This window comes from Aptenodytes patagonicus, chromosome 5 (genome assembly GCF_965638725.1).
Source record: "Aptenodytes patagonicus chromosome 5, bAptPat1.pri.cur, whole genome shotgun sequence".
Taxonomy (NCBI): Eukaryota; Metazoa; Chordata; class Aves; order Sphenisciformes; family Spheniscidae; genus Aptenodytes; species Aptenodytes patagonicus.
This window is the reverse complement of record NC_134953.1, coordinates 62,605,728-62,633,547: the sequence shown is the minus strand read 5'-3', so window position 1 is coordinate 62,633,547 and position 27,820 is coordinate 62,605,728. Positions and strand designations below refer to the sequence as shown.

The following is a 27,820-nucleotide window of genomic DNA, read 5'->3' as shown; positions in this document are numbered from 1 at the left end:
AGACGACGTTTCATGGTCCTTTAATAGGGGAACTGGTGATTCACAGTGCCTGCGTCACTCATGGATGCTAACGTGAGTGCTCAGCACTGGTGTATCTGCGACAGAGGAATCCAGTTGTTCGCTCCTGGGATCCCCGGGGCCAAACTCTGTCCTGCCAAGGAGTGATGACCACAGTGTTTCGAGGAGGTGTGGGATTTGTTGTTGGGGATTTGCACCTTGGGGTTCAAGGACCCTGCTGCATCCCAGCCCAGGGGGTGAGGCCATGCTGGGGTGCTGGCTTCGGGGACTCCTGCCTCATGTTCCTCTGCGATGGAGACCCAACCTGCTACAGGGCCAGCCCCGTGTGAACCAGCCCTTCCTGTGCCTCAGTTTACCATTTGTCAAACGCCTCAGTGTCTGCAGGTAAAAGGGGCTGCACACTCACACGTTTTCAGCTAGGCTGAGTGGCTGCCAAGCATACATGAAGCAGATACGAATTTCGCAACGGGGCTTTGCATCAGTCCCTGCAGTCTGTGCAGATAAACCCTTAGCTGCTTTTGAACCAGCAAGGTGAGGAGCTGCAAGCAGCGCAGGAACAGCAGCCCAGGGTTCAGCTACGGCGCAGATGTATCCATAGAAATGGCTTTGTCTGTCAGTGATGCTCAGCTGTAGCTCAAGAGCAATGCAATGGATCTGTGAGAGTGCACAGCAATAGCACAGAGCAGCACGACAGCTGCTAATAAAATCTACCTCCACCTGTGTGACGAGGAAGCGTGCATGAAGCCAGGTGCCAGTCATACGGACCATCCTGAACCTCAGATCAGAGCACCCTCGGCTTGTTTAACATCCAGGTATCCTCATGGATGCTGCAGGGCAAAAAGATCCAGCTGGAACGGGAAAAAAGGGGCAATACTGGCATTTGACAGAGAGGTGAGGAGAACTGAAGCGGTCACAAAGCAAGCTTGTGGCAGAGATCCCCCCATGCTGCAGCGTGGGTGTCCCACCCATAGGACAGTGATGTCCCATCTGTGGGGTACTGGTGTCCCACCCACGGGGTAGTGATGCCCACAGGGCAGAGGTGTCCCACCCACGGGGTAGTGATGCCCGCAGGGTACCTCTCATGGGCTCTGCAGCCCGAAGCTCTCTCCAGGTCCCTGATACGTCTGTTCCCTGGCTCCTGTGCCCCGGGGGTGACCGGGCTCTGTGCTACCCGTCCCTTAGGAGCACGGGCAGTGCCACCACCGCTCGAACCAACACACCCGGGGCACTTCCAGCCTTACCGACCTTCCCTCCCCAGCACTCGCCGACCATGAGATTCCCCCCCAGCGAGTCGCCTCCTTAACGAGCAGAATACAGCAATACAGTGCCTGCGGGGAGAGTTTCCTTTGCCTTTTTCTTTCTCTCTTTTTTCTTTCCCCAGGGCCGGGGCTGCGGGCCGGGGCGCACGGGAGCGCCGCGCCGCGCCGCGCCTCGACGGGACGGGACGGGACGGGACGGGACGGGACGGGAGCGGCGCTCCGAGGAGCGACCCGGGCCGCTGCCCCGGCGGGCCGGGAGGGGACCGATGGGCGCCCGGCAGCGGCGCGCCCTGCCCGCCCCGCCGCCGCCGCCCGCCCCCGGCCCCGCCCGGCCGCGGCCCCGCCCGCCCCGCGGGACGGGCTCCGCGGGAGCCGCCGCTCGGCCGGAGCGGGGCTGGCGGCGGCGGGTGAGTACGGCGGCGGGTCCGCGGCGGGGGGGGTGAAGGGGAGACGGACCGCCCCCGGCTTGTCGCTTTGCCAGAGGGGAGAGGCGGCGGGGGCACCGGCCGCGGCGGGGACGGGTCCCCCGGGGGTGCCACCGGGTGACAGCCAGCTCTTTAGAGGGGACGTCGGGTTCAGGCATCGCCGCCGTCGGGGCGGCCGAAGCGGTGGCTGGCCTTGCTGGGGGCACAGCGGCTCGGGGGGGATACATGTGCTTCGCTCCGTGAGGGCTCCCCTCCATCCGAACCTGCGTTTGAGAGGCTGACGATGCCAGAGCTTCTCGGATGCTCTTTCAAAAGCTTCATCATTACTGTGGTTTGGATGGCTACCAAAGCCCTAAATAACAACAACAACAACAACAACAACAATAATAATAATAATAGCAAATTCAGATAAAGGCAGGAAGGAATCTTCCTAATGACATGCTTGCGCTTCGGCGTGTCTCTCCCCGGCCTTCCTCTTGGCACGTCTGCGCCTAGTTAAAGGTCTCCAGCCCGCATGGTGTGGAAGGACAGGCTGTAAGCGCCGTGGAGGGACGGGGTGTGGAGGTGGATTTCTGCTTGATGGCGGAGAGATTCAAAACTCTTCATTTCTTGTGTCACTGGAAGAGAGTGGTTTTCTGAGTAATGCTTAGTAGACCCTATGAATCACCATCTGCATAACTTTATATGGGGGATGCTATTCTCAGCATCTTACTGGAACTATGTAAACTATTACCATTTGTATCTGTTTGTCTGTGCAATGTGCAAATCTATTTCCCCAGAAAGACTATTTCAGAGCAGGTCAAAGGAGGAGACGGGGCAGAACAAAATGTCAGGGTGGCTCGGCGGGTGGAGATGGGTGTTTGGGAGCCAGCAATTGCCATCTTCGGAGGGACAGCCCCTCCGGGGAAGCCTGCGCTGGAAATGCTCAGCAGGAGACCTGATGTGCAGGATGCTGAGTGCCCTGGGAGCGGAGCCGGGAGCAGGCTCGAGGAGCAGGGACTCGGGTCCTGCCCCAGCATCACACCTTGCCTCCCACCCCTGCTCCTTTGGCCTCTTCTTCCAGTGGTTGGTGCACTGAGAAAAATATTGTGGGTCTTTTAAAGAGGCTCAGGAGAGCCATGCCAGCCCGAGACGGGGTTTGGCAATGGGACGGTGCGATGGCAATGCCACCCCGCGCAGAGGAGCCGCCCCCGCACACGTGCTACGGGAGCATGTGCCGGGTAGGCTGGAGGAGCTTTTAGCATTGCTCCCCGCGCTGCGCTGGTTTTGTCAAGAGAGAAGAGTTTATTCTCTTGAGCTGTCAATCCGTCACCTCCCAGAGGCTCTCCGCCTTCTCTCCACGTCCGCCTCCCCATCGCTGCCAGTGCTCCCAGATGTGCGCAGCGCCGGGGGCTGCAAATTTCCCTGTGCCTGGGCAGGGGAATCACAGCATCTCCCAAACCTCACCAGGCTGACCCCCAAATGAGGAGAGTGTTGATTGCAGGAGCTGAACATTTCAACTCTTGGTGCTGTTTCAATCCAGACTTTCAGTGTGGAGTGACCTGTAATTTCCATGCAGTTGGATCGAGAGCTTTGCTGTAGGGTTTTTGGGTTGTGGTTTGTTTTTTTTTTTCCAAATAATATTGGCTGAAAATTTTCCAGGAAAATGCAATGCTCTCAAAAGGAGCTGGATTCATGGGTCAGTAGGGTCCTTGCGCTCTCCTGAGCATCTACTGCTGCAAGGCAACATAAGCCCAGCTTGTCTGCTGTGTCCTGCCCGTGTTCGGTGGTGAGCTGGAGGACGCTGATCCCTAATAGCACCTAACAACATCTCTAATTGGTCTCTAACAGTCCCTTCTCTGTCTCAGCTCAGCCAAGCCCCTGCCATTCAGGAAGGAGCATCTAAACATGTCTTCTCATTATGGGCCTCCTCTCAGCCCAGAAACACCGCCTCCTTCCTGGCGGGTGACTGTGGCTGCTGGTGGGGACCACCGGCCACCACCAGCCCAGGCGGCAATTCGGGCTCGTGACCGTGGGACGAGAGCCGGAGTGTGTTGTCGGGGCTCCCAGTCCTGCAGCCTTCCTGCAAGTTTCCTAAATCCCACTTCTCATCGGATTTCTTCATTAAACGTAGATTAGATCAGATGGTGTTTCTTTCACTACAAAGTAATTTGGCTTTCCATTTAGTGGGCCCATCTGATAAATAACGGCTTGAAATAATGTAATTCCACCCGCCCTTGATCACACTGAGCCTGTGCTGGACCTCTGCTCCATCCTTAGCTCTGGCTTGGCACTTCCAGATCTCAGGGTACAATTTGAGTCCCCGCTGTAGGAGGAGAGCCCTGCCTGGAGGAATGGAGACCAAAGCCACCAGATTATCTTCATTTTACTGACATACAAGCAAAGTGGTGAAGGCAGAGGTGGGGGCTGAGTGTGGGTCACTCAGCTCTCTATCCACCTCTGTGCTTGAGCCCCATCTCCATCCGGGACAGCCCCCAGCGTGCAGGCTCTCCACTGGCACTGACACCACGAGAAGTCCTTGCAGAGGAGTCAGCCAAGACTGAATCTGTAAGGGGGTGCTGGTGCTTAATTCCCGCATGGTCCAAAGCTTTTTGTTCATCAAGAAGTGGGAGCTGAACCTGCATCTTCTTTCTGGGCAGTGAGCAAGGCCAGAGGGGACGTGGTGGGACCTCTCTGCCTCCCTGGTTGCTGGTGCTGTTTGGTTGGTTGGGGGCTGGGCATCCCCAAGCCCAGAGAGCAGATGCTTGTTGTTTGCTGGAGAAAGCAAGGGGGAGTGAGAGCCTCAGAGATCAGAAACCAGCTCCCCCTCCCCAAATTCTCCCGTGCTGGGGAAGGACGGTTGCTCTCAGTGTGTGACATTGAGCTGAGAAGTGCCACCCAATAGAAACATGTGGCACTGCCTCATCTCTTTGGTTGTCAAACCAACCCCAAACCACCCTGATAGGGACGGTGAAGGTGGTGATAACACCTGCGGGATTGATCATGCCGGGGAGTTGAGAAGATGTGCGCTGGAGCTGACCCAGGGGAGCAAAATTTGATGTGCAAAAGCTCGTTTGGATGAAGATTGAGCGGACTCTTCCAGCATCAGGGTATTTACCTCACCTTTAAAATAAACTGAAGCCCCTCTGTGCTTCTGGAGTGTCTTGAAATGGGACATCATAGCTGGGTCAGCAGGACCCTCATAGATCTCTGCGGTCTGTTGCCTCAGTCCCCCTGACCAGCATAGCAGAAACACCTACTTCAGCAGTAGTTCATACCCTCTCCAAGGGTTTAGCTTGTACCCAGCACATTCCTCACTTTTATCGGAGATATGGAGTGATTCCCGCTCCCATCCTTGTTCCGAGCTTGGTGATGGTGGGGACCGCAGCTATTGTGGGCTCCATCAGTCACAGGAGACTCTTTGGGGTCCCCGCTGGCTTGGCGTCTCAGGAGCCATCCCTAGATGAGGTACCCTGGGTTGCCAGCATCTGAGTGTTGATTTTTCCCTGAAATAGCATCTCTGTGACTTTCAGAGATGGTACTTGGCCCTTTTCCCTGAGAAAGCAAGAGGCAGCGCAGCCCCAAATCCCCTGGGCTGCGGGCTTTTGAGCAGTGATGCCAGACATTTACTGTCACCGCAGGACCAATTTACCTCCAGTTTCAGAGGAGAAAACATGTGCACTGATAATTCGGAAACAATGACATCTTAAATTTATGTCCCTCTCCCTAACCTCTTCCATAAGCCTTGCTTTGATCAGAAACCCAGCTGGCATTCCTCCGAGCTTGGGAGGAAGTCTGGAATAAAACCCAAAGACAAGAGCTATGCAAGTCCCCAGAGCCGCCTCCATAGCTCCCCTGGCTGGGGTTTTCATCCTGTCTCCATGGGAGCGCTGGGTCATTTCTTGAAAATGAGGATGTTTTTACGAGTCTGTTGGGACATTTATGGGTCCAGACTGGTGGCTGACTTTGCTCTGCGCACGGACTTCGCATCTGAGATGGTGGAAATGCCCCTTCTGATGGTCAATAATAAGTAGCTGAAGAGTGTGCAATCCCCAGAGAGGTCCTAGCTCAGTAGTTTTCTCCTCTGATATGTCTTCTTCCATGACCTTGTCCCTCTCAAACCTGGTCCCTTTCTTGTCTTGCAGGACGTGGGCTCTCTCATGCCCTGTCTCGCTCTTCTCCCCTCCTAAAATCTCATTCTGAAGGATGGCAGCCGCCTCTTTCCGCTACGGCATGACCATCACTGGGGCCGTGCTGCTGGTGACGGGGACGCTGTGCTTCGCCTGGTGGAGCGATGGAGAGGTGGGCACCCCGGCCAGCAGTGGGGCTCGCCTCCTGCCTCCCCGGGAAGCCGAGGTGGTGTCCAGCTCCTCCTCCAGTGCCCTGCTCCGCTCCGTCAGCTTCTTCTGCTGTGGCATCGGTGGCATCCTCCTCCTCTTTGGGCTCCTCTGGTCCGTGAAAGCCAACGCCAGGGTGGTCTCCCGCCGCTACCAGTACCATTTCCCCAGGGACCTGCAGTACTTCACCGCGGAGCCTCTGGAGAAGTGGAACTGCAGGTGGGTGCCACAACCCCCTGTGGCGCTTGGGTGGGAAGAAGTTGAGGGTGGGTTTGACTGTCCCGGCATGGCCGTGTACCTAAGCCTGCTCTCAGGCTTGCTTGTGGGCGAGCTCAGATGAGCAGTAACGCTGCCGTGCTGCTGGCTGCTGCTCAGACCCCGTTCTGTGCTCTCCTGCTCCCTGAGAAGAAGCTTTTCCTCATTAGTGTCAACCCGAGCCCGAGCCCCTGCACCCTCCCCTCCCTGCAGGCACCCTCCATGCCCATGCTGGCTGCTCCCGCAGCCGGCTCAGCCACAGATGGCTCTCCTTGCCCTGTGGGACCATCACCGGCTGAGGCAGACATCTCCTTAGCAGAGCCACCAAGCAGAAGGCCGCCAGAAGGTTTTCTGGCAGCGCGCCGGGATTTGGGTGTGGGGGGCTCATCCAGACCTCCAGCTGCTGGAACCTTCCCCGGTGCCACAGGTCTGCAGTGCTCTGTAAGGATGATGGGGTTTGTGCCATCTTTAATGGAAACAAAATCTGTGTTAAAAGGGAGTTAAAAGAAAAAAAGAAGGAAAATAATCCTCAGATTGGCATTGAGATGGGAGTGCAGGTGGAGGGTCCCTCTATGAAGCCTGTTTTGGGGTGTGGGAAGACCCCTCACCCCCCAAACACCACTGCTGCTTGTTGGGTCCCCAGACTCTTCCTGTGTGAGCCTGAGATTCATTCCCACTTCTTGATTTAAAAGTTTTTTGATCAAAAGGGTTTTTTTCCAGAGACTGCTGTGGAAGCCGAGCCAGCCGGCCCTTCCCAGTGCTGTTTTATGGGGTCACAGCGAAGATCTTGGCTCCAGCATAAATCAGGCTCTGGGGAAAAGCAGCACTAAAAGAAACTTAAGAACATAAAACCATAAAAATTCGGTCGGGGTGGGAGGCACGTTTGTGGTTCTCTGGGCGTTTCGGTGCCCATGTGAATATCAGGGGGTGAGATCATAAGCTGGTCTGGGCAGTCTGGGGGGTTTTCCTCCTCCCATGGAGGGCTTTGCTGTGTTCCCCACGGGGAGTGTCCCCTTCCCTGAGCTCCCTGAGCTCCCATGCTGGACAGGAAGGCATTGCCCCAGCATCGCTGGTGCTGCAGCAGCTCCTGCAGCCCCAGCTGCGCTGGCATTCGCGCAGCAAAGCCCTCCAAAGCAGAAAACGCCGCTCCGCAGAGGGTTGGCAGCGTGACATCCTGTGCTGGCAGAAACCGCCCTCTCTGCATGTCCAAGGCAGCATCCCTTTGCAAGCTGAGGCTGTTTGGCGAAAGCCACGGTGCGGATGCCCAGGGCAGCAAGTCCGGGACAGGGGGCTGCTGAGTTTGGGATGGAGGCATGCCTGCAGAGCCCTGCAGCTTTCCCTTTGGACAAGCTGTGCCCCCCTGGTGCCTGCAGCCTCCCCGAGCATGCCTCACTGGGTTTTCAACTGCAAAAGCAAGTGGATGGTGGGTTTTTTTCAAAGCCTCCCCGTCTTCGGGACCGCACCGTTTCGTAGGGTGTCGAGAGCGGCCGTGCGCAGGGCAAAGGTTGGGTGGAGGTTTTCCCTGTACACAAGCCGTGTTTGCTCAGCAAAGCGCTGCTGGAAGTGGCACCAGGCTTGGCCGGTGCATGGAGGGCTCCGGCGGGCATGAGGGTGGGGTATGACCGCATTGAACCGGGATGCCTAGCTCTCACCTGGCTGCTCATGCCAAACCACTCAGTCAGCTGCCGGCAGCCTCTGTGCTTTGGGGAGTGACTTTGGGGTTAGGCAGACGACAAGGATGCTCTCCTGCCTGTGGGAAGCAGCGCAGTGCAGAATGAAGGGGCAGATGTCTCGAGAACCAGCACCTCTGCTGTTTTGTGGTCAGTCACACCTGCAGTTGTTGCTCTTAACACCGGAGGTGGCAGCTCTTCGAGGCTGCCTTGCCAGGCTGCCCTTCCTCTTCTTGGGTGAGGGGTTAATAAACTCAGTGGGAACTGGGCGATGTTGCTTTGTTGCAAGGTCTGATGGATGATGCCCTTCCTCCGGCATGGCTCTTCACCCTCCTGGTGCCAGGAAGCCGCTGACACAGTTTTCCAATGACCTCAGGCATGCAAAACCTGCCCATCTGCTGTCCCCAGCACGTGCATGTCCACCATGCTCAGGCATGCTCCAGCCGATGGGGTGCTGGGATGCTCCAGTTGATGGGGCACCACCATGCTCTGGTTGATGGGGCACTGGGATGCTCTGGTTGAGAGGGCACAGGGATGCTGCAGTTGACAGGTGCTGGGGTGCTCCAGTTGTTGGGTGCTGGGATGCTCCGGTTGACAGGGTGCGCTGCTGGGTTTCTTCTTCCTTTGCAGTACTTGGGACACCAGCACCATCCCGACCTACGAAGAAGCCCTGACCTGCAGACCTGCCCATGGCGCCCCAGCCTACGTTCAGCCCCCGAGGAGGAAGGAGGAGCTCACGCCGCCCCTGTATCGCTACCTGGAGGAGGACGAGAGCTGGCAGGGTGGCCACCGGCGCAGCTCCTCTGACAGCGCCTTGTTCCGCCCCAGCCTGTCCTGGCTGGAGACCCAGCACCCCGGGGAGCTGCAGGCAACGCCTCCCCCCAGTTACGAAAACATCAGCATCCGGGGCGTCTGAGCTGGTGGCGGTGGGGGGCCGGGACTCTGAGGGTGGCTGCCCGGTCCCTCGGCTTTAAACCGAGTCCCTTCCTTTGCTGGGGTGAGAGGAGGGTGAGCAAGGAGGGGGAAGGCAGAGGGGTCCGTCTCTCTTTCCGAGCGATCAGTCCAGGGCTGTCAGGATTGTGGGTCCTGTGGGCGATGTGTTCGGAGCGGTGGGGGTAACTGGCATGTTTGAAAGCCTTCGTATTTTTAATAAAACCACTGCTGGTTGCAGATGCTTTGCATTCCCTGCTCTGACCTACCGTGGGGAGCTCGTATCAGGTCAGGGGCTGCACACTCAAAGCAAGAGCTATATAATAAAAACTGCAGCAAAGAACAAGGAATCCGGCCATAGAAAAACCAGCTCCGTGCTGCCCTGTTCGCTCCTCTGCCTTTTCAATGCCCCTTCCAGCTGTATCTCCATCCCTTCCACCTTGCTTTCCCCACATACTGACTCCCATGCTTCACTTCATTTGGTTTAGAGGTGTTCAGTGGCTTGTGCATGCATTCAGGGCATCCAAGTGCACTTGGCATTTCAGGCAGTATCCTATAAAAAGACACCCTGAGTGGCTCACCCCCCTCCCTGCCCACCGCGGACGGGTTTGCATCCTTGCCCAGAGGAAATGCCAACTTCATCGGGGGCTGCTGCCGGTTGCTCCATCCCACTGAAATAATGGGCTGCCCTGGGCCCCCTGCAGACCTGCAGGGCTGCAGAGTGGCTGCGGAGCCACAGCCAAATATAACATTATTTATAATAGAATATATTATTTTTCATAAGCCAGGTACATGCTTTTCCACATGGGCAGGCAAGCAAGGGAACAAATCGAAGGCTAATTAAAGCCACTGCTACTGCCTGGCTGTCAGATGTGCGGTGGGAAGGGGACACCTCAATCTCAAGCAAACACAGGGCACATGGACGTTATGTCCTCACTCCCCTGGGTGGACCGATCCTGCTCCATCCTTCCCCGGCTTTAGCCTACCCTTTGCAGCCTGGTTGCTGCCCCACCGAGGCAGCCCCACCGGTGCTTCCCCAGCACCCAGCCGGAGGAAGGTGGGGGCTATTCCCAACCCACCAGCCTCCAAAAAGACCCTGGAGCACGCCGTCTTCCCCTGCTGCAGCCCCACAGCCCTTGAAAACATGCTGCGCCCTGGTGTCCCCCTTATTTTGGGGCTCTGCCAGCTCCGATTTACAGCCAAGTCCAGCTCCAGCCCCCAGGGCTGGGAAAGTCCCGTCGGGACCAGCCGCTCTCCAGGTCCCCGTCTCTGCCACCGTGCCCCCTTCTCCCTCCCCGTCCCTTCCCCAGGCATGGGGTCTGGCTGCGCATGCCTTCAGGGAAGGTTACCCGGACACGTGCCAGGCGGCTTCACTGGAGTGTGAACGGCGGGTCGGTGTTTGCATTCATTACAAACCCGTTAAAAACTGGCTGGCTCAGCCCTGGGCAGGATCAGGCTCAACGTGCAGCTGATCCTCAGCCCCTGGCAGCCTCCAGAGAAAGAAACCACTCCTTGCCTTACTCTGGAGGTGTGCTCAGCAGGCAGCAGCCGCAAGTAAACGGGCTTCCTGGCATCTCTCCTCCCCTGCCTCTCCCACCCGGTGCCCATGGCCGAGGAGAAGACCTTTCGCTACGGGTTCATCATGCTGGGTTTCTTCCTGGTGATGACGGGAATGTTCATCATGAGCGTGGAAAAACCCCAGATCTACATCACCTTCTGCACCCTAGGCATCCTGCTCATAGCTGTGGGCATCACCTGGAGCATGTGCCAGTGCTACCCAAAGGTAGGGTCTGTCCTGCCACCGTGCGCCTCGGGGAGCTCGAGGACTCAGCCGGGTTTGGGTGGCTTCAGCTCCTTGTCCCACTTCGCTACTGTGGACGTGTAGCCTCAGGCTGTGCCTCAGTTTCCCCATCCATAGGGTGGGGTAGTGGCAGGTCCCGCTGGAGAAAGCCAGCTGGGGCGATCCGGAGGGGGGAGTGTTCGTTTGGGGGCTCTCACCCTGCTACACCTCCCTGCTGATGTCTGCAGGATGTGGCCCCTCTCCCTCGCCCCCCTGTGCCCCGAGGCTGGGTCTTTGCCAAGCAGCAGTGGGGAATAAACCAAAGGAAATCAGCTCGTGTTCACCTCTCCCATGCAAATCCCCCCCAAACCAGCCCCTTCCTTGCACCTGTGGGGGCTCGCAGGCTCCCAGGGCTTTGGAAGAAGGGGCTGTCATGGCCATGGAGGTCCGGAGGGTCCCAGCCCCCCCAAGCACAGCCCTCACCTGCCGGTCTCCTTGGCAGAGGGCACCGCCAGCACGGCAGGGTGGCCACGCGTCCCTGCCCCGGGAAACGGAGCTGGCAGAAAAGGCTTTTTTCCAAGGAGCGGGTGGCTGCGAGGCTGATCTCAGTGCTGCAGGATGGCCCATCAACAGGTTGGCTGCACCCCAAAATGTGGGTTGGTGCATGGGACCCCAGGACTCGGGACCAGCTGGGACCCCCAGGACCGGCCGAGTCCCCTGGGACTGCAGTGAAGCTGACCCCAGCTCCCCCAAAAGCTGAGCTCAGCCCCGGCAAGGAGGGAGATGTGGCATTGTCACTGTGCTCAGGGCTCAAGGATGGGGCACCCTTGGGGTTGTCCCTGGCCACTGACCTCCCTCGTGGGCCCTGGGATCCCCCCTGGGCTCAGGGACACGCATGACCCTGCAGGGAACAAGGGGCTGAGAGCGAGGCAGTGGTGGGTTCATTCAATCACTTATTGATTCCCCCCCAAAAAAACATTTCCAAGCAAGACACTCAAACGCGCTGGGAAAAGACCGAAAACCCAGCTGAAGGGACACCCCAGACTTTTTACCACTAACGAGGGCTGAGGGTCCCTGTGATGCCCAGTGCAGCCCCCCGGGCGCTGCGTTTCTTTTCCCCCCAGATAACATTCGTCCCCGTGGACCTCGAGGCCGAGCGGTTCCTGGACCACAAACCCATCGTACTGCCGGAGAGGGACACCTGGTAGGTCCCAGTGCCCGGCCCCAGCGGCCGTTTTCCTTTCGGTGGGTGTTTTCATCTGTACACACAGTTATCTGTATGCCCCTGGGGACAAGGGCAGTGTCTGAGCACACTGGCACCGGGGACAACTACACCTATTGCAGCAAAAAATGACAAGCAGGGGCCGGGGTGGGGGAGGCAAGGGCTGGCTGAGTCCCCCAGGGCCAGAGCCAGAGCGATGCTGGACAGTGCAAAGCGTCTAGCTGCGTTCCTGCAGGCACCCCCCTGCAAGGACCTGCTGGCTCTGCTGCTGGCATGGGCAGTGGTGTGGCTTCAGTGTCCTCTAAAGCACCTGATGGAGTCCTATGTGCGTGTCCCCAAGTATCTCCTGGCTCTGCGGGTGTCCAGGTCCTGCTCAGCACCCTGTTCCTCCTTCACCCGCAGCTTGATTGTACCCTGCCCCAACCAAGAGGCCACCAGCACCTACGAGAAAAGCCTGCCGTCCTACGAGCAGATCCAGGGGCAGGTGGTGGGCTCGGGCCCGCTCCCTCCCACGGCCCAGCCCAGACCCCGCAGCTGCTCCCAGCTGGCGGTGCAGGCGAAAGCAGAGGTCCACTGGGAGCTGGGTGGTGCTGGAGACCACCCCGGAGAGCCGGCGCCTCGGCTGGAAACGGCGGCAGGCAGCTGGTACGTGAGGCCCATGGGGTCGAGGTGGCACCAGTGGGATGCAGGGTGAAACTGGGGGGGGCTCAGACCCCCAGTGTGGGGGGAGGGAGAGGGGGCAGAGGGGTCTTTGCTGCTCGCATAGCAGCAACCACCAGACCTCCCAGCTGGAGCCTGGACAGTGCCTCAGCCCATGGGGTCTCTCAGTACCAAATTATTTACCAGGGTGAAATCAGGAGGAAATCTGGGCTGCCTTTGGTTGTGATTTGCATTTTGTTTTTATTTCATTTTATAAATATAAACAATGTCCCTCACCAGCATAAATCCCAAGTTCCTGGTCAGATTTTGATAGAAATGAGACGCTCAGTATGTGTCCCTCAAACCAGATGCCATGTATGATGCCCATGCATTGGTCCAGGAGACCCCAAAAGTGCTTTGCAGGTGATGGGGGTCACTGTGCAGCCTCGGGGCGTAGGACTCAGGCACCCCCTCTGCCAAAATGCATCTCCAGCTGGGAGGGGGGTGCTCTGCTTTCTCCTCAGGATGTGGGCACAGTGTGTGAGGGCAGCCACTACTTTGTCCCATGGGCTGGAGAGGGAACCTGACAGGTTGTCCCTGTAAAGGCAGGCACCGGGGGCTGAGATAGGGCCCTCCTGGGGTGGTCCAGCCACCCAGCAAGGGGACTGGTGATGCTGGGACACTGGCTGAGCAGTGCTGAGCAGTGCTGAGCCCAGCAGCCGCCGGCTCTGGGGGAAACCCCAGCTCCAGCCCAGCTGTGTTTAGTGTAACCCCCACCCTGACCATTGCCCCTCAGCCCTCTCTGTTCCTGCAGCCCCCCCCGGCTGGCCCCAGGGGACGCGCCGCTGGCATGCCTCCTGGAGGACATGGACACGGCGTCGCTGGAGGGTTCCGTGCCCGGCAGCCCCGTGCCACGGGGCCGACCCCCCCCACCATCTGCTGCCCGCTCCAGCTGCACCCGGACCAGCTCCCCGGCGGGGGGAGAGCACCCCGGTTCTCCCCGCAAAGGCAGCGGAGAGGAGGATGACCTCTATTATGGGCTCCGAGAGGGGCTGGATGCTCTGCTCGAGGATAATGACTGCCTTTTTGAGCTGGAAAACTGATTTCCTGGAGAGAATGGCCACTTGGCATGGACCCATCTCATGGAGGGGACGCAGACATCACCGCTTGGAAGAGAGGGGCTTGGGCTGCCCCCTGAAAGTGCAGTGCCTGCAGTGTGGAGGAGCCCCCAGGATCCTGCTGTCCCCCGTGCCATGCTGCGCCCCTCGCGCCCACCCAGCTGCACAGGAGGCTGCCATCCTGCAAAACCTGAGGGGAGCATCACCATCTCCTGACCCCCAAATTTCTGCAGCAGAGGGGACAGCCAGCAACAAGGCCCCCCTTGCTGGAGCGCTTTGGGTGGGCACAGATAAGCGCGAATGCCGGGCTGGGCAGGATCTGGGCTAAATAATGTCCTTAGGAAGTGAAAACATTAGCTTTGCTGCTTGAAACAGGATCAGCGTTTAGGTAGGTAAAGATGTATTCACCCCAGGTAGGCTTTACGAGGCAGAGATGTCCACAAAGCCTTTTTCCCACTTATCAAAGTTGCCCTGGAATTAAAATTAGATCCTGAAACTCCAGCAGCAGGCAGCTTTCATGACTCCAGGCTGGGAGAGGAGTGATGGGGGGGACAGACTGTGCTGTCCCACATCTCCTGCACGAGGACCAGCTTCCAGCACCAGCGGGGGCAGAGGGCGGAGGACTCAGCTGAGCCGAAATCCTGGTGATGGCTGTGGCTTCCCGAGGACCGCTCGAGGTGGTGGCTTTGGGCAATATTTTCTCTCTCCACTGGGTCAGTGTCAACAGCCACAGCGCTGTGGGTGGCTTTGCATGCCAGTGCCCACCGTCCCCAAACTCCCTCTGAATAATAAGCGTTCATTTAAAGTCACGTTGATGGAGGTAAGCCTGGTTTGTCTCCACGACAGGGGCAACACAGTGGCTTTCCACAGCCTGTTTGCAACACGCAGAGATGGCAGCGCCGGCAGGAGCTGCAACCTCCGCCTGCCCTTTGGCTGCTCGGGGCCGCGGGGATCTGCATGGCTGAGCCTCCCCGGGGCAGCTGGGTTTGGATCAAAGCATCAGTGGATCCAATAGTATGGGGATGCTGAGAGTCCCTTACCCCGTTTTGGGAAAGCTGGGCTGGATGCTGCATGTGCCCAGCATGGCCCCAGGAGGCTTGGGAGCACATATCTGCTGGCAGAGCGGCTCTTCAGCAAATTTATGCGGGTTGACACACCCAAAAGTGGGGGGAAAGCTGTCCTCTGGCACCCGAGGGGGATGGAGCATGGGAACCCTGGAAACGATGCTCCCGGCGCTCCCCTGCCACCCGGGGAGTGCTTTGCTGGAACAATCCAGGGTGGTGCAAGAAATGGCTCTACATGGGGGCTTCATGCCCCTGTGACTCCCTTCCTGGTGTTACTGCACCTCTTACTCACCTTCATGTCACCACAGCAGCAAGGGGAAAAGGGCAGGCAGCGCCGGTGCTGTCAGGAGGGTGGGGAACGAAGACGCCGGTGTTTGCTAAATATTGCCAGCAGGACTGGGAGCGGCTGTCCAAGAGGAAGCATTACCCAGCTGTTTACACTTGCTCGACTCCTGCCTGTCCTTCCCGGTGGGGGGGAGCGTGGTGGCTGCAGGGACACCATTCGGACAGGGACACGTCTCGCTGGGTTCCGGAGGGTGCCTGGTACAGGACGTCGCTCTGCGTATTCAGTTTAGGACTCTCGTAGAGACCTGAAAGCTTTTGCCCATCTCATGTGCCAGAACTCACTACCACTTTTGGCAAAAGAAACTTAATTTTCAAAAACATTTTCCTTGGGCAGGGGCAGAGGAGAGGGCTGAGACGGGGTCTGGAGCCTCTTCCCCCCCCAGGAACCCTTTGTGCAGCTGGATTTGTGTCCCCACATCCCTCAGCAAAGCATCCTTGCCGTGCCCACAGGCGGGAGGACCCCGGGCACAAAGGCTGCCAGAGCCAAAGGGTTCAGCTTCCCCACGCCGGCTGAGGTTAAACATTGCGAGAAACGGGACATACCTGTATGAAACTAAGAGCTCCGCAAAGCCCAAGGGCCCGGCCGCCCGCTCGCCTCTCGGGGGGCGCAGCACCCGGCCGCTCCCCCACGCGTTTCACCCCACCTGCAGGAACCCCGCGTCTGTGGGGCGCCCGCGTCCCGGCCACACCGGGCTGGGACCGTCCCCACCGCAGGGAGCCGGTCGGGGAGGGGGAGCGGGGTCGCGTCGCCGCCCGCGCAGCCCACGCAGGAGGGGGTCCGCCGCGTGGCCTTGGCGGCGCGCGGGGGAGGGCAGCACCAGCGCACCAGTGGTGTAGTGGTATCATGCAAGATTCCCATTCTTGCGACCCGGGTTCGATTCCCGGCTGGTGCAGCACGGATGGGTGGGCGGCTGCCGCGCCTTTGCAGCTTCTAAGTTAACCGTATCATACAGAGCTACCCCAATAAACGTGGGGGGAAAAGGCCCTCTTTTCTTGTCCCGAGGACTGCCGCTGCTGCAGCCACAGCGGAATGCGAGGGGGGCCCTCGGGGGCCCCCAGCACTCTATCACCCTGCCCTCTGCCAGCACTGCCCCAGAACTCCGCGGCTCCCACGGGGTTGGAGGGCAGCAGGGGATGTAGGTGCCCTTTCCCTCTTGTTGGGATCTTCTCTGTTGCCTTTTCTGCTCTCTCCTTCCTCCCCCCACCAGCAGGACACCTCCCCCCCTTTACAGACACAGCTGGAGGGTACCGCTGCTCTCAGCAGCAGCAGGAGTTGCTGCTAGAATGGGAAACGGATCTCTTCCCTACAGGCACCCATTCGAGGTCTCATTAAAAAGAAAATATAAAAATCCATATAAAACATATACACCCATGTAAAACGTGCATCCATATAAACCATATCCATCGTTATAAAACATACACACCCATATAAAGCATATACATCCATATAAAAGACATAAGATCTGAGGAGCTTATAAATAGCCAGTAAAAAAAATAAAATTCTCTATTTCCCTCAAAAGCAGGGAGCAGGGAAGGGATTTGCCGAAGGTCACCAGGGATGTCGGGGCAGCGTGGGACCCCGGCGCTGCGGGAGGGGAGAGGTGGAAGGCAGCGTTGAGAGCCACGGGAAAGCACCAAGCGTATCCCGGAAAAATAGTATTTGCGATGTGTGACGACTCTGTAAAAAATGCCTAAACAGGATTAGAGACTTTCATGGAAATTTAGCTCTGAAGTACGCCAGTAAGAGGCACATAAAAGCTTTCAGCCCTTTCTGAAAATAGTCCTTGAGCGTCTGCGTTTTGCTTGCCAGAGCTCCCAGAGATGCACGGGGACTCTTCGGGGAATTTCGAGCTCGCTGGTGAGCAGAGGCTGGCGCGGACAGCGCTGCCAGCTCCCCTCCTCTCTCCGCGCCCCCACGACGTGCCGCCGCCCCGCGCCCCCACCGCCGCCCCTTCCCGGCCGCGGCCCCGTTAATGGTTAACCCGCCCGGGTGGGCCGATGGGGCCGGCGGCGGTGGCGTGATCCCCGCCCCGCCGCGCCGGGCAAAGCCGCAGCCGCGGGTGCGCTCCGGCTTCTCGGCTCCGCGGGCGCGCTCCGGCTCCTCCGCGGGCGCGCAGCGGCTCCGCGGTCCGGGCTGCGCCGTGCCGAGGGGGCTCGGCGGCTCCGCGCATCTCCGCGCTCCCCGTCGGGGGTCCGGGCGGGCATGGCCCCGCGGGCGCTGGCGCTGGTGCTGGCGCTGGTGCTGGCGCGGGCGGCGGCGGAGCTGGCGGAGGAGCTGGTGCTGGCCCTGGGGGCGGCCGAGGAGGAGGCGGCCGCCGTCGGGGCCACCCCGTCGGGGCCCGCCGCCTTCCATCGCGCCGCCAAGGTGAGGGGTGTGGGGTGGTGGGGGCGGCTGGGGCGGCCACGCCTGTTTGTCCCCCAAACCCAGGCCCGGTGCTTGTGTCCCCGCAGGCGTCGTGGCGGCTGCCTGGGCGCTACGTGGTGGTGCTGCGGCCGGAGGGCGGTGACGCCGAGGTGCGAGGCACGGCACGGAGGCTGCAGGCCCGGGCGGCTCGGCGGGGATACCTGACCGAGCTGCTGCACGTCTTCCACCTCCTGCCCGCCTTCCTGGTGAAGATGAGCAGCGACGTTCTGGACATGGTACGTGGGGCGGAGGACAGGTCCCAGGGCAGTGGGTCGCCGCGGGGGCAGCAGCAGGGGTGGGCACTGGTGGGGAGTGGTAGCCCCAGCCTCGGGGGGGAACAGGAGCTTTGCCACCACGGTGGGCGCTGTGCCTCCTCTCCACAGGCACTGAAGCTGCCGCATGTGGACTACGTCGAGGAGGATGCTTACGTCTTTGCCCAGAGCATCCCCTGGAACCTGGGCAGGATCGTGCCGCCACAGCCCAGCTCGGGCGCCTATAGCCCTCCCAGTAAGCGCTGGGGTGTGGGGGGAGGACCATGGGGGTATGGGGAAGGGTCAGTGACCCAGTCCCCTCTCCTGATCTCGAGGGAATGGGGATATCCCCCTGCCCCGTGGTGCTGCGGGTCTGGAGCTGCCTTTTGGGAGCATCCCAGGTGGCCTGGGCTGACTGTGGCGGTGGTTGCCTTTCCCCCTGGCTGCGTCCCTGGTAGATAAAGGTGACCTGGTGGAGATTTACCTGCTGGACACCAGCGTGCAGAGTACCCATCGGGAGATCGAGGGCAGGGTGCTTGTGACCGACTTCGAGAGTGTCCCTGAGGAGGATGGCACCCGCTTCCACAGGCAGGTGAGCCCTGAGGTGCTGCATGCTGCAGCCTGGCAAGAGCATTGCCCTGCACCCACCAAACCCTGAATGGGCTTGCAGGGCTTCCCAGGACAGGAGAGTCACTCGGCTCGTGGCAAAATGCCAGGCAGGACATGCAGCAGCGGGAGCTGTGGTGCTGGGGGATGTTGGGACACTCAACATGGTCTGTCTGGGGCTGTGGCTGAGCTGGGCAGGGCTCCTTCCCTGGGCTGCATCAAAAGCAGCGTGGCCAGCAGGCTGAGGGAGGTGATTTCTGCCCCTCTGCTCTGCTCTGGTGAGACCCCACCTGGAGTACTGTGTCCAGCTCTGGAGCCCTCAGCATGAGAAAGACACAGACCTGTTGGAGCAGGTCCAGAGGAGGGCCACAAAAATGATCAGGGGGATGGAACACCTCTCCTATGAAGAAAAGCTAAAAGAGTTGGGGTTGTTCAGCCTAGGGAAGAGAAGGCTTCGGGGAGACCTTATTGCAGCCGATCAGTACTTAAAGGGGGCTTATAAAAAAGATGGTGGCAAACTTTTTAGCAGGGCCTGTTGCGACAGGACGGGGGGGGGGTGGCTTTAAACTAAAGGGGGGTAGATTCAGACTAGATATAAGGAAGAAATTTTTTACGCTGAGGGTAGTGAAACACTGGCACAGGTTGCCCAGAGAGGTGGTGGATGCCCCGTCCCTGGAAACATTCAAGGCCAGGCTGGACGGGGCTCTGAGCAACCTGCTCTAGTTGAAAATGTCCCTGCCCACGGCAGGGGGGTTGGACTAGATGACCTTTAGAGGTCCCTTCCAACCCAAACTATTCTATGATTCTATGATTCCTTTCCGGGGAAAGCAGGCTGGGGGGAGCATGGGTGCGTGTCAAGGTGTCATTGCAAGAGGGAATCAAGGTCGACTCCATACCCAGGGCTGCTAAGGCTGCCTGCGTCCTGCGGTGGGTGCTAGTGCTGCCTTGCATGGCTTGCATCAATGCGTGGGTAGGGGAGCCCAGCCCTAGCACAGCCCCAGGGAAGGCTGGCTGCATCCCCCATCCTTTCTGCCAGCTTTTCTCCTTCTGCACAGGATGATTTTTTTAATCTCCCCCCCCCCCAAATATTTTTGAAGATTTATTCTGCAGTGGGATTTAGCTGGTGCAAAGCACAAGGGGTGGCGTGGGATGGGGAGGACACTGCGGTGTTGCAAACCTGCTTTGATGCAATGGGCCGGGGCGTAAAACTGTGGTGCCTGTGCCAGGCCAGCAAGTGTGACAGCCACGGGACCCACATGGCAGGGGTGCTGAGCGGGCGTGACGCCGGTGTGGCCACAGGCGCCAACGTCCGCAGCCTCCGTGTGCTGAACTGCCAGGGGAAGGGCACCATCAGCGGGACCCTTATCGGTGAGTCACCCCACACCCCGGAGAGGAGCGTGTTCCCTCCCGGAGCCCCCTGCCTTGTCCCCATTCTGCGAGAGTGTCCTGTCCCTTGTCTTGTCCCCCCCAGGCCTGGAGTTTATCAAGGCGACGCTGGAGGCTCAGCCCTATGCACCGCTGGTGGTGCTGCTGCCCTTTGCTGGTGCCTACAGCCGTGTACTGAATGCTGGCTGTCGGCGGATGGCGCAGATGGGGGTGGTGGTGGTCGCGGCTGCCGGTAACTACAAGGATGATGCCTGCCTGTACTCGCCAGCGTCCGAGCCGGAGGTACAGGCTGGGAGGGCTCCCTGAGGTGTGGGGATGTGCGGGGACATGCTGCCACCTCCCTAGGCTCATCCGCTCCAGCGCCAAGTCAGCTGAGTGGGCTGGGGCTGCGCATCTCGTCCCGCCCATGTCCCCCTCCGTCACTGCCCTGGCAGGTCATCACAGTCGGTGCCACCAACAGTGAGGACCAGCCCGCTTCCATCGGCACCCTGGGCACCAACTTTGGCCGCTGCGTGGACCTGTTTGCCCCAGGGGACGACATCATCGGCGCCTCCAGCGACTGCAGCACGTGCTTCACAGCACAGAGTGGGACGTCGCAGGCGGCTGCGCATGTGGCAGGTGAGCTGGGCTCTGGGGTGGCAGGCAGGGCTGGCCCTCCACTTGCTGGTGCTGCACACACGTCCCTGCAGGTGCAGGGCATCAGGGCTGCCTGCGCTGGGGACATTTTTGCATGCCATGGTGCCACGGTTTTGGCATGTTTGGCTCATTTGGGTGCTGCAGCCTGCACAGAGCTTCCGCATCCTGTGCATGTGGATGATGGGCTGCAGTGATTCCTTCTCCTGTCTCTCTGGAGTTGTGTTGCTTGGGGGAGTCGTATGTAGGTGGCTGCATGGCCCCTGGTTCTCACTGTGGCCCCACTGGGCTCTCGGCAGGCATCACCGCCATGCTGCTCAGCGCCGAGCCCCAACTGAGCCTCGCCGAGCTCCGGCAGCGCCTCCTGCACTTCGCCACTAAGAACGTCATGGACACAGCATGGTTCCCCGAGGAGCAGCGGCTCCAGACGCCCAACAGCGTTGCTGGGCTGCCCACCCAGCTGGGTGCAGGTAAAGACCTCGGCTGCCTGCTGGGTGCCCGGCAGAGCTCTGCCCTTACTGGGGAAAGAAGTGCCTGGGTGAAAGCACGGCACATCGGCAGGGCATGTCCCTCCCTGAGCTGTGCTGGGAACAGCTGAGCCCGAGCACAGCTATTTGCATGCAGAGGGTAGCGGGGAGACCTGCCAGCCCTCGTTGGCAGCCCGATCTGTGCCGTGGGCTCTGGGTGCTGCTGTGGGTATCCACCCTGCCACTGATGCCATCTGCCCCATTGCAGACAAGCAGCTGTACTGCCGCTCGGTGTGGTCAGCGCGCTCAGGGCTCACCTGGCACGCCACGGCCGTGGCTCGCTGCGCCAGTGCCGAGGAGATGCTCAGCTGCTCCAGCTTCTCCCACAGTGGCAGGCGGCTGGGGGAGCACATGGAGGTGAGCAGAGCATGCAGAGACAGAAGTACTGCCTGTGGGGTGCCTGCTGGCCTCGGAGGGGCATCCCCAGGCCCCTGAGCATCCCCGGTGACACTGTGCTGCCCCGGCTGCAGGACAAGGATGGGCAGAAGCAGTGTGTGGCCCACAATGCTTTCCGGGGCCGGGGCGTCTACGCCATCGCCAGGTGCTGCATGTGGCCCAGGGCCGAGTGCTGGATCAACGTCAGCTCCCCGGTGGCCGAGGGGGCCGGCTGCTCCCTGCGGGACCACGTGCTGACCGGTAATGCCCAACATGGCGGGTTACAGACCCTTGAGCCAGCACCCTGATGGCCAAGGGTGTTTCTTCCAGAAAAACTGTGAGACCTGGGGGTAAAAGGGTGGGTGTGAGTGCTGAGCTGACAGGGAAGGGGGACACGTGCTGCGTGCATGGAGGCAGGGAAGGCTCAGGGCTCAGTGGGGACATCCCTTAGCACCTGTGTGTGCCCTGGGATGCTGCCATGGCTGTCCCGTGCCGACAGCCCCTCTCCTCTCGGCAGGGTGCAGTTTCCACTCCCCTGCTGTGGTGCTGGGTGATGGTGGCAGACCTGTTGTGGGGCTGGGAAGTGGGCCCAGCCACTGTGCCAGCAGGATGGAGGTGATGGCGCACGCCTTGTGCTGCCCCGCCGCTGGCCTCGAGTGCCGGGTGAAGGAGCACACGTCCCTGGGCTCTGCGGGGAAGGTAGGGATGGTGCACGTTCCTCTGCCGTGGTATTGTCCTCGCCTCTGCTTGTCCCTCTGCCACCCTGAAGGGGGGTTGGGTTGGCTTTGGCATCTCATTGCGGCCGCCCCAACCCCAGCCTTCACTGGTGTCCCCAGTTGGCCACCTGTAATGGGACACCCACCCCAGCTGGGGTCCAGCGGCTCAGTGTGACACCAGCCACATCACCCTGAGCCCCAAAGACAGGCAGACCCCTGCCCCTTTGCTGACCCACGGAGAATGACCTCTTCTCCTCTATTAGGTGATGGTGTCCTGTGATGACGGCTGGACGCTGACGGGCTGTAATGCCCATTCCCAGAGCCCCGGCACCATGGGAGCCTACGCCGTGGATGATACCTGTGTGGCAGCCAGCATCCCTGGCAGCAGCACAGCTGTGGTCATCGCCATTTGCTGCCGGAGCCGGCAGTAGGGATGGGCTGAGCTGGAGACGCAGCTGCCCTGGCCTGGCGTGCCTGGTGTAGCAGGGATGGGTGCTTTGCTGGACTGCCGCATCCCTGGCTTGGTACCTTCCTGGGGCCGAACTGCCGCTCCCAGCACAGTCCACGCTCCGACATGCAGCTACTGATGACCTCTGCGCTTGGGCTGCCATGATGGTGGGGTACAAGCTCATCACCCTCTCGCACACAGTGGGGCTGAGACCCAGGGGGCTCTGCAAGAGCTCTCCAAGCAGCCCCCGCACAGCCAGAGCCCTGCCCCGTCACAGGAGTCATCCCGGCATCCTTTCCCTGCCACGCACTGGGTCTTTCTGTAAATACCGACTGTATAAGCCGTCTCGAGGCTGTTTGTTCATGTTGTCACCTAACATATGACAAAACCACCACCTTTAAAAAAAGAATATTGTGGTGAGGATTACTCCTTTCTTTCCTGGTTAGTTGCTCATTAGATGTCAGCTAATGCCACTTAGCACCTGGAAAATCATAGTTTAGCCATTTTTGGACAGTTTTATAATTGCCTACTCATGTATCTAGGAGAATACTTTTTAGTCAAGTGTAAGGGCTCTAGTTTAAACAGTCTGCTTGTTTAATTAGATTTTAATCTGCATTGCTACAGAGTCAGTTACTGCTTTGTTAGTGGTTTTTTTTGTTAAGTCAAAGTTAATGATCTGCTGGTGTTATGCGCTGCTTTAACAGTTTCCCTTTCAGGGCTTCCCAAGACACATAGAACCGGCTGTAATTCCTTTTTTTTTTTTTTTTAAAAAAAAAAAAAAAGAAGAAAAAGCTTTCATAGTACCTTGGTTTTTACATTTGTACCTTAAATATTTATTTGAAATTTTATAAATAAACATTTTATAAATGTCTTTTTAAAATAAAATTCATAGACCAGTGCTCAGTAGATATGATCCATCGTCTGGCTTCATGTACATCCCCATGGGGAATCAGTATACAAGGGGGAGCTGGTACCCATCCGGCAGGGATGCTGCTCCCCCAAACGAGCTCTGCTTCGTTAGCAAGCCAGCCACAGGCCACCACCTCAGGCTCTAATCCCTGCCTCCGGTAGGATGTGCCCCTGGACAACCACTGGCATCCTCAGAGGTCAGCGCAGGCAGCGTGGGCACCCTCCCCTTGCCCACAGCTGGCCTGAGCTCTGGGACTGGTGCAGAGGCCAGGGGCAGAGTCTTGTTGTCCCATGCACACACAAGAACAGAAGTTTGTTTTTAAAACAGTGGTGTAGGACAAGAGCTTCCAGTTACGGAAACAAACCATCATCCAGCTTTGGGGAACAGTGCCCTCGTGCTTTTTATTGCTGTCGCTAGTAACACTGGGCTTCACTTGGTAAGCGTTGAAGCCTCAGAAAGAAGATAAAGCATAGATGCTCAAAGAGAGAAGCACAGCAGCAGAGAAAGGCTGAGAAGTACCAGAAGCCACCAAAGCTGGGCCTCACTTTTTTTTTGGGTGATTAGCAGCCTCCTGGTACTACAATATATAATTTGTGTGATGTTACCTGAGGATAGATGAAAAAAATAAAGCTCGATACCATAAGCACCAGCTTAACCTGTCAAACTTCGGCTATTCTGGGTTGGGCGTTTTTCCCCATCAAAAAGCCCCTTACAGATCCGTTACTCCAGCTTTAATTGGCGAGAGAAGACAGAGACCCAGTAGGAAGCACCACTTTGAAAGGTTTAAACTATTTCTAAACTTGTTACCTAAAGATGGCAAAAGGCCAACCCTAATCTAAACATGTAATTACATAACATGTATATAATTACAGCCCCTGATTTTATCAGCTATAATCTGAATTTTGCACAAAGAGGGGGAAAAGAAAAAGGGATGTTAGCCTGAGAGCTCCTGAACAGCTTTGACACAGCTGTTAATTTTTCAGCAGACTTACTAGGCTGTAACCTCTCAAACCATGCATCAGATATTTCACCTCTGCTGACTTCCCTGTGAGAGGGGAAGATCCTGCTGCATGCCCACCCGCCGGCTCCCAGCAGAAGGTGCGAGCACGTTCCATTCACAGTAAGCCAGATACAGCTTTCACAGTGTAGTTCAAGCATGCATAAGCCTGGTGGAAGGAAACAATATTAAAAAGAAGATTAGCCTTTGCTTAGTATCCTGAATGTGGGTAGGCGTCTCTCATTCAGGAGAAAGCAGCGTCGATCCCAGGTACGCTGCGGACAGTCCCGTCAGCACGCTGCTTGCAATATCCAGTCCACGCTCCCAGGACTGGCACTGCCAGTGGAGAGCACAGGCTGGGTCACGCTTGAAATGTAAGTCTTTGTCCTTAGAACAGAGGACAAAAGCACCTGTCAGGAAGGCAGAGCCAGGACAGCAGCCCTGTCTGTAGCTCCTAGTTCTGCTTATGAAGGCAGCAGACAGGTGAGCAGGGGAATACCAGCACCGTGGCACTGCCGTGTGTCCAGCTTTCTGTACCTTGCACCAACAGAAAAAGCAGTATTAATTCAAGTCCAGAATGCCTGCAAATCTTGCTATCTGACACACAAAAGCCGGTCTAATCCATGACTGCAAGCATAGCCAGGGCAAATCATTCTGCTAAGAAGGTCAGGGGAAGAAACTACACACAGATACAAATCTGACAGTGCACCAGAACATGCCACGGCATAAGGATATACAGTGGCGCAGCTCCAAGGGCCATTCAGCTGCTTTGATTTACTCTGGACAGGAGCCAAAATGGCAATCAGGGCAACTTCTCAGAGCTTATCATCTGCAGGACTGCCTTAAGAAGTTTCAAGATAAGAGCATCAACAAGACAACAGCGTAGCAGTGTATGTGCAGTCTAAAGATTACACTAGTTTTCTGTGAAAGGAATAACTTTATTCCATTGACCAGGAATCCCAAGACTGTTCATCAAGACTGCCTATTTTTCCAGTGCCAAATGTCTACGTATTAATCAGACAGTATCTCCCCGAATGCTCACAGGCAGGCTGCAGCTGCTCCTCACTGAACATTTTGTAAGCTGTATAAAAACATTTTCATCCAAAAAGATTGGCAGTAAAAATTACAACATAGAAATGCATCACAATTTACACAAAAACTAGTTTTGTTGAACTCTGTTTTCCAAAAAATAATCTTCAGCAGGTTCAAATGACAGCAGCTGGAAACAAAAATAATTGACCAAGTATCATCTTATTGCAAATCATAACCATTGACTTTGTACAAGCGTGAGCAGAACCATGAAAAAGTTTGTATTGGTTTCAAGTATACAGTGGTGATGAGCCATCCTGAGGCAATTCTCGTATCAATGCTTCTCTGGGCCTGCGGTAATCGAGGACGTTGTTTCCATAGGAAATAACAGGAACCTGAAGTGACAAGTGGTGCCAACCCATAGGAACATTACCAGCTTCTTCCATCACCATCACCGCTGCGTACTGACTTCTTGTGATGATTCATGACCCATTAACAAAGTATTAGGGATGGGGGAAGGAAGAAGGGGTATCCGTAAGAAACAATTTATTCAAAATTAATTTAAAACATCACATTTAAAATGTCCCAGCACATTATCAGAAACATTTATAAAATGCTAACTCTGCCATGTGTCTATGAAGACATTGTTTGGAAAAGAAAGTGAGAGATTCACTACAATGCCACCCTTACTTCTTTGCACTTGCAATTTATGACAACTGCTCTCTTAACCCGCAATAAGTTATAAAGCTGTACAGCTGAAATCAGACTGGATGTTTACTTCCAACAGTGAAATGACTGGTTAATTTCAATATTAGTGCACAACAGTGAAAAGCTGTCTGCTGCTTCTTGTTTCAGCAACAGTATGTAAAAAGAAAAAAAGGCACTTTTTGGCTGGTTGTGCCTTTAACTTGGCAAATTTATCTATTCTGGAGGTACCCAGGCACTCCTTAAGATGTCCCCCATTTCTGTGCATGTTTGTTTATATAATTTTTTTAAAGTAAGGCAGAATCCATAAATAAAGGCAAAAAGCAGTGCAGAAAATGTGACAAACGCAAAATGTACAAAAGATGAAGAGTTAGTTGGCACAAGAGAAGCTTGTATCCAGAGCCAGAAATCACTGAACTGCACTTGACATGGAAAACAAAACTGTGCTCAAATCATCCCAACTGGTTTCCAGTTGTTTGTGAGCAAATCAAAAGAGCTGTGATATTTTAAACGTTGCCTGGTCAAGTGAAAATACAAACAAAGCCAAATCATTCTTTCCCCGTGTTAAAATTGCTATAAAATCTGCACAACAGTGCCCCCAACTCACTCAAGGAATTATTCATCATATACAACCAATACCAACTTTCTCAGTAATTTCAAAGCATAAGCAAGTGATTGCAGATCACATGATTGAGACTACGTTTTATTCAATATGTCTCCAAAGGTTAAAAAAAATTTAATGAGTAAAACTACAACAGAATTCCATCTTAAAGTGCTTTTTTCTTTTAAACTACTCATTAACTTTTTTTTTTTTTAAATCCACCAACATCCTTTAATAATGAACACTCGCATATCTAGAGAACAAAGCTTTTCTTTTATTGCCCTTCCCAATTGCCTGTGGTTTTTGGAAGGGTACCAGAAAAGACAACCCATTCCAGAGCTCCTTGACCAAACCATTCTGTAAGCAATCACTCTCCTTACAGAGCTATCTTGATGATCCTTCTCATAAAGAGCTTTACAAATTAGCAGGGAGACATATTAAATACAGAAGTCCTTATGTAAACCCATTCTTTAACTAATATTTTACAATGAAATGTAAGTCATCACACATCTTTACAGAAGTTTGAATATTCCTATTCAATATTATCAGAAAGATTAAAAATTTGCCCTCCATACATAAGGGCAGTCTGTTTTTTTTTCCTGTATAAAAACCAAAAGAATTTTTTTGCAGCATCACAGAAAAGCAACGGTTTTACATTCACTCATTTAATGTTCACATAAAAATTCAACCACTAGCGTTTGTGTATTTGATAAAATCTTCTTGACGAATTTTTTTCGGTGTCTGGACTGTCATAAGCTACTGCAGGTGAAGATGCAGTTTTCTAGAGCATTTATTGATCTGAAGCCTTCGTGGCTAAAAAATGCTTTTAGCTTTCAGGGAAACAACCTCCTCCAGCATTGCCTCCGATCCTATAAAGCCACTTCTCTTCCAGACTCTTCTAACAGCATAAGCAATGGGACTCCAGTTTCAGTAGGTACCAGGCATTAAATGTTTGAGTCGATCTGTTTTTGCGTTCATAAGTATCCTCTATGGGTCAACATCATCAAGGTCACTTTTAGGCTCACCAATCATCATAGGAGACTCTGAGCCCTTTCAATACACAGAAGGGATGGGGAGAGAAAGATATGGCACGTTATTTTTATAAGGCACACAGTTATTGTGCCTGTATTCAGTGATGTTCCTGGGGCTTGGGTCAGAACCAAGCTGTCTAACAGAGCAATGCAACAGAAG

General features: G+C 56.5%; 4 protein-coding genes and 1 non-coding gene across 9 annotated transcripts in view; 4 read left to right on the top strand and 1 right to left on the bottom strand.

The window, feature by feature from the left end:
- Positions 1-1,629: 1,629 nt before the first annotated feature.
- TMEM61 (transmembrane protein 61) lies at positions 1,630-9,124 on the top strand. 2 transcript variants are annotated; one of them, XM_076340142.1, is made up of 3 exons: positions 1,630-1,684; positions 5,827-6,237; positions 8,574-9,124. In XM_076340142.1, the coding sequence occupies exons 2-3, from the start codon at positions 5,888-5,890 to the stop codon at positions 8,857-8,859; spliced, it is 636 nt and encodes a 211-aa protein (XP_076196257.1). In that variant the 5' UTR covers positions 1,630-1,684; positions 5,827-5,887; the 3' UTR covers positions 8,860-9,124. The 2 variants fall into 2 exon arrangements, with proteins under 2 accessions (XP_076196257.1, XP_076196258.1); XM_076340143.1 differs by lacking the exon at positions 1,630-1,684 and adding an exon at positions 4,665-4,791.
- Positions 9,125-10,357: 1,233 nt separating this feature from the next.
- On the top strand, positions 10,358-14,436 carry BSND (barttin CLCNK type accessory subunit beta). Of its 2 annotated transcripts, none has more exons than XM_076338218.1 (4): positions 10,358-10,656; positions 11,778-11,857; positions 12,278-12,520; positions 13,329-14,436. In XM_076338218.1, the coding sequence occupies exons 1-4, from the start codon at positions 10,480-10,482 to the stop codon at positions 13,615-13,617; spliced, it is 789 nt and encodes a 262-aa protein (XP_076194333.1). In that variant the 5' UTR covers positions 10,358-10,479; the 3' UTR covers positions 13,618-14,436. The 2 variants fall into 2 exon arrangements, with proteins under 2 accessions (XP_076194333.1, XP_076194332.1); XM_076338217.1 differs by having other exon boundaries at positions 13,311-14,436.
- Positions 14,437-15,863: 1,427 nt separating this feature from the next.
- On the top strand, positions 15,864-15,934 carry TRNAG-CCC (transfer RNA glycine (anticodon CCC)). Its single transcript has one exon. It is a non-coding gene; the product is annotated as a tRNA-Gly (tRNA).
- Positions 15,935-17,039: 1,105 nt separating this feature from the next.
- PCSK9 (proprotein convertase subtilisin/kexin type 9) lies at positions 17,040-23,286 on the top strand. Its single transcript, XM_076340141.1, is given in 13 exon segments — positions 17,040-17,129; positions 17,131-17,406; positions 17,493-17,681; positions 17,829-17,952; positions 18,155-18,288; positions 19,529-19,670; positions 19,774-19,970; positions 20,123-20,306; positions 20,621-20,791; positions 21,057-21,205; positions 21,319-21,484; positions 21,741-21,922; positions 22,203-23,286. Coding segments are annotated over 13 exon segments (2,172 nt in total). The 3' UTR covers positions 22,371-23,286.
- Positions 23,287-25,211: 1,925 nt separating this feature from the next.
- USP24 (ubiquitin specific peptidase 24) overlaps positions 25,212-27,820 on the bottom strand; it is a 69,112-nt gene continuing 66,503 nt past the window's right edge. For all 3 annotated transcript variants that reach the window (XM_076340137.1, XM_076340139.1, XM_076340140.1), the window contains one exon: positions 25,212-27,679. In XM_076340137.1, coding sequence (XP_076196252.1) covers positions 27,617-27,679 — 63 coding nt within the window. In that variant the 3' untranslated portion in view covers positions 25,212-27,616. The remainder of the gene's footprint in view (positions 27,680-27,820) is intronic.

Bases quoted from the DNA above. Each gene is read 5' to 3' on its own strand.
- TMEM61 (XM_076340142.1), top strand. From the start codon at position 5,888: ATGGCAGCCGCCTCTTTCCGCTACGGCATGACCATCACTGGGGCCGTG. The intron at 6,238-8,573 runs GTGGGTGCCACA...CTTCCTTTGCAG, and splicing joins CTGGAGAAGTGGAACTGCAG to TACTTGGGACACCAGCACCA.
- BSND (XM_076338217.1), top strand. From the start codon at position 10,480: ATGGCCGAGGAGAAGACCTTTCGCTACGGGTTCATCATGCTGGGTTTC. The intron at 10,657-11,777 runs GTAGGGTCTGTC...TTTTCCCCCCAG, and splicing joins TGTGCCAGTGCTACCCAAAG to ATAACATTCGTCCCCGTGGA. The intron at 12,521-13,310 runs GTACGTGAGGCC...ATTGCCCCTCAG, and splicing joins GAAACGGCGGCAGGCAGCTG to CCCTCTCTGTTCCTGCAGCC.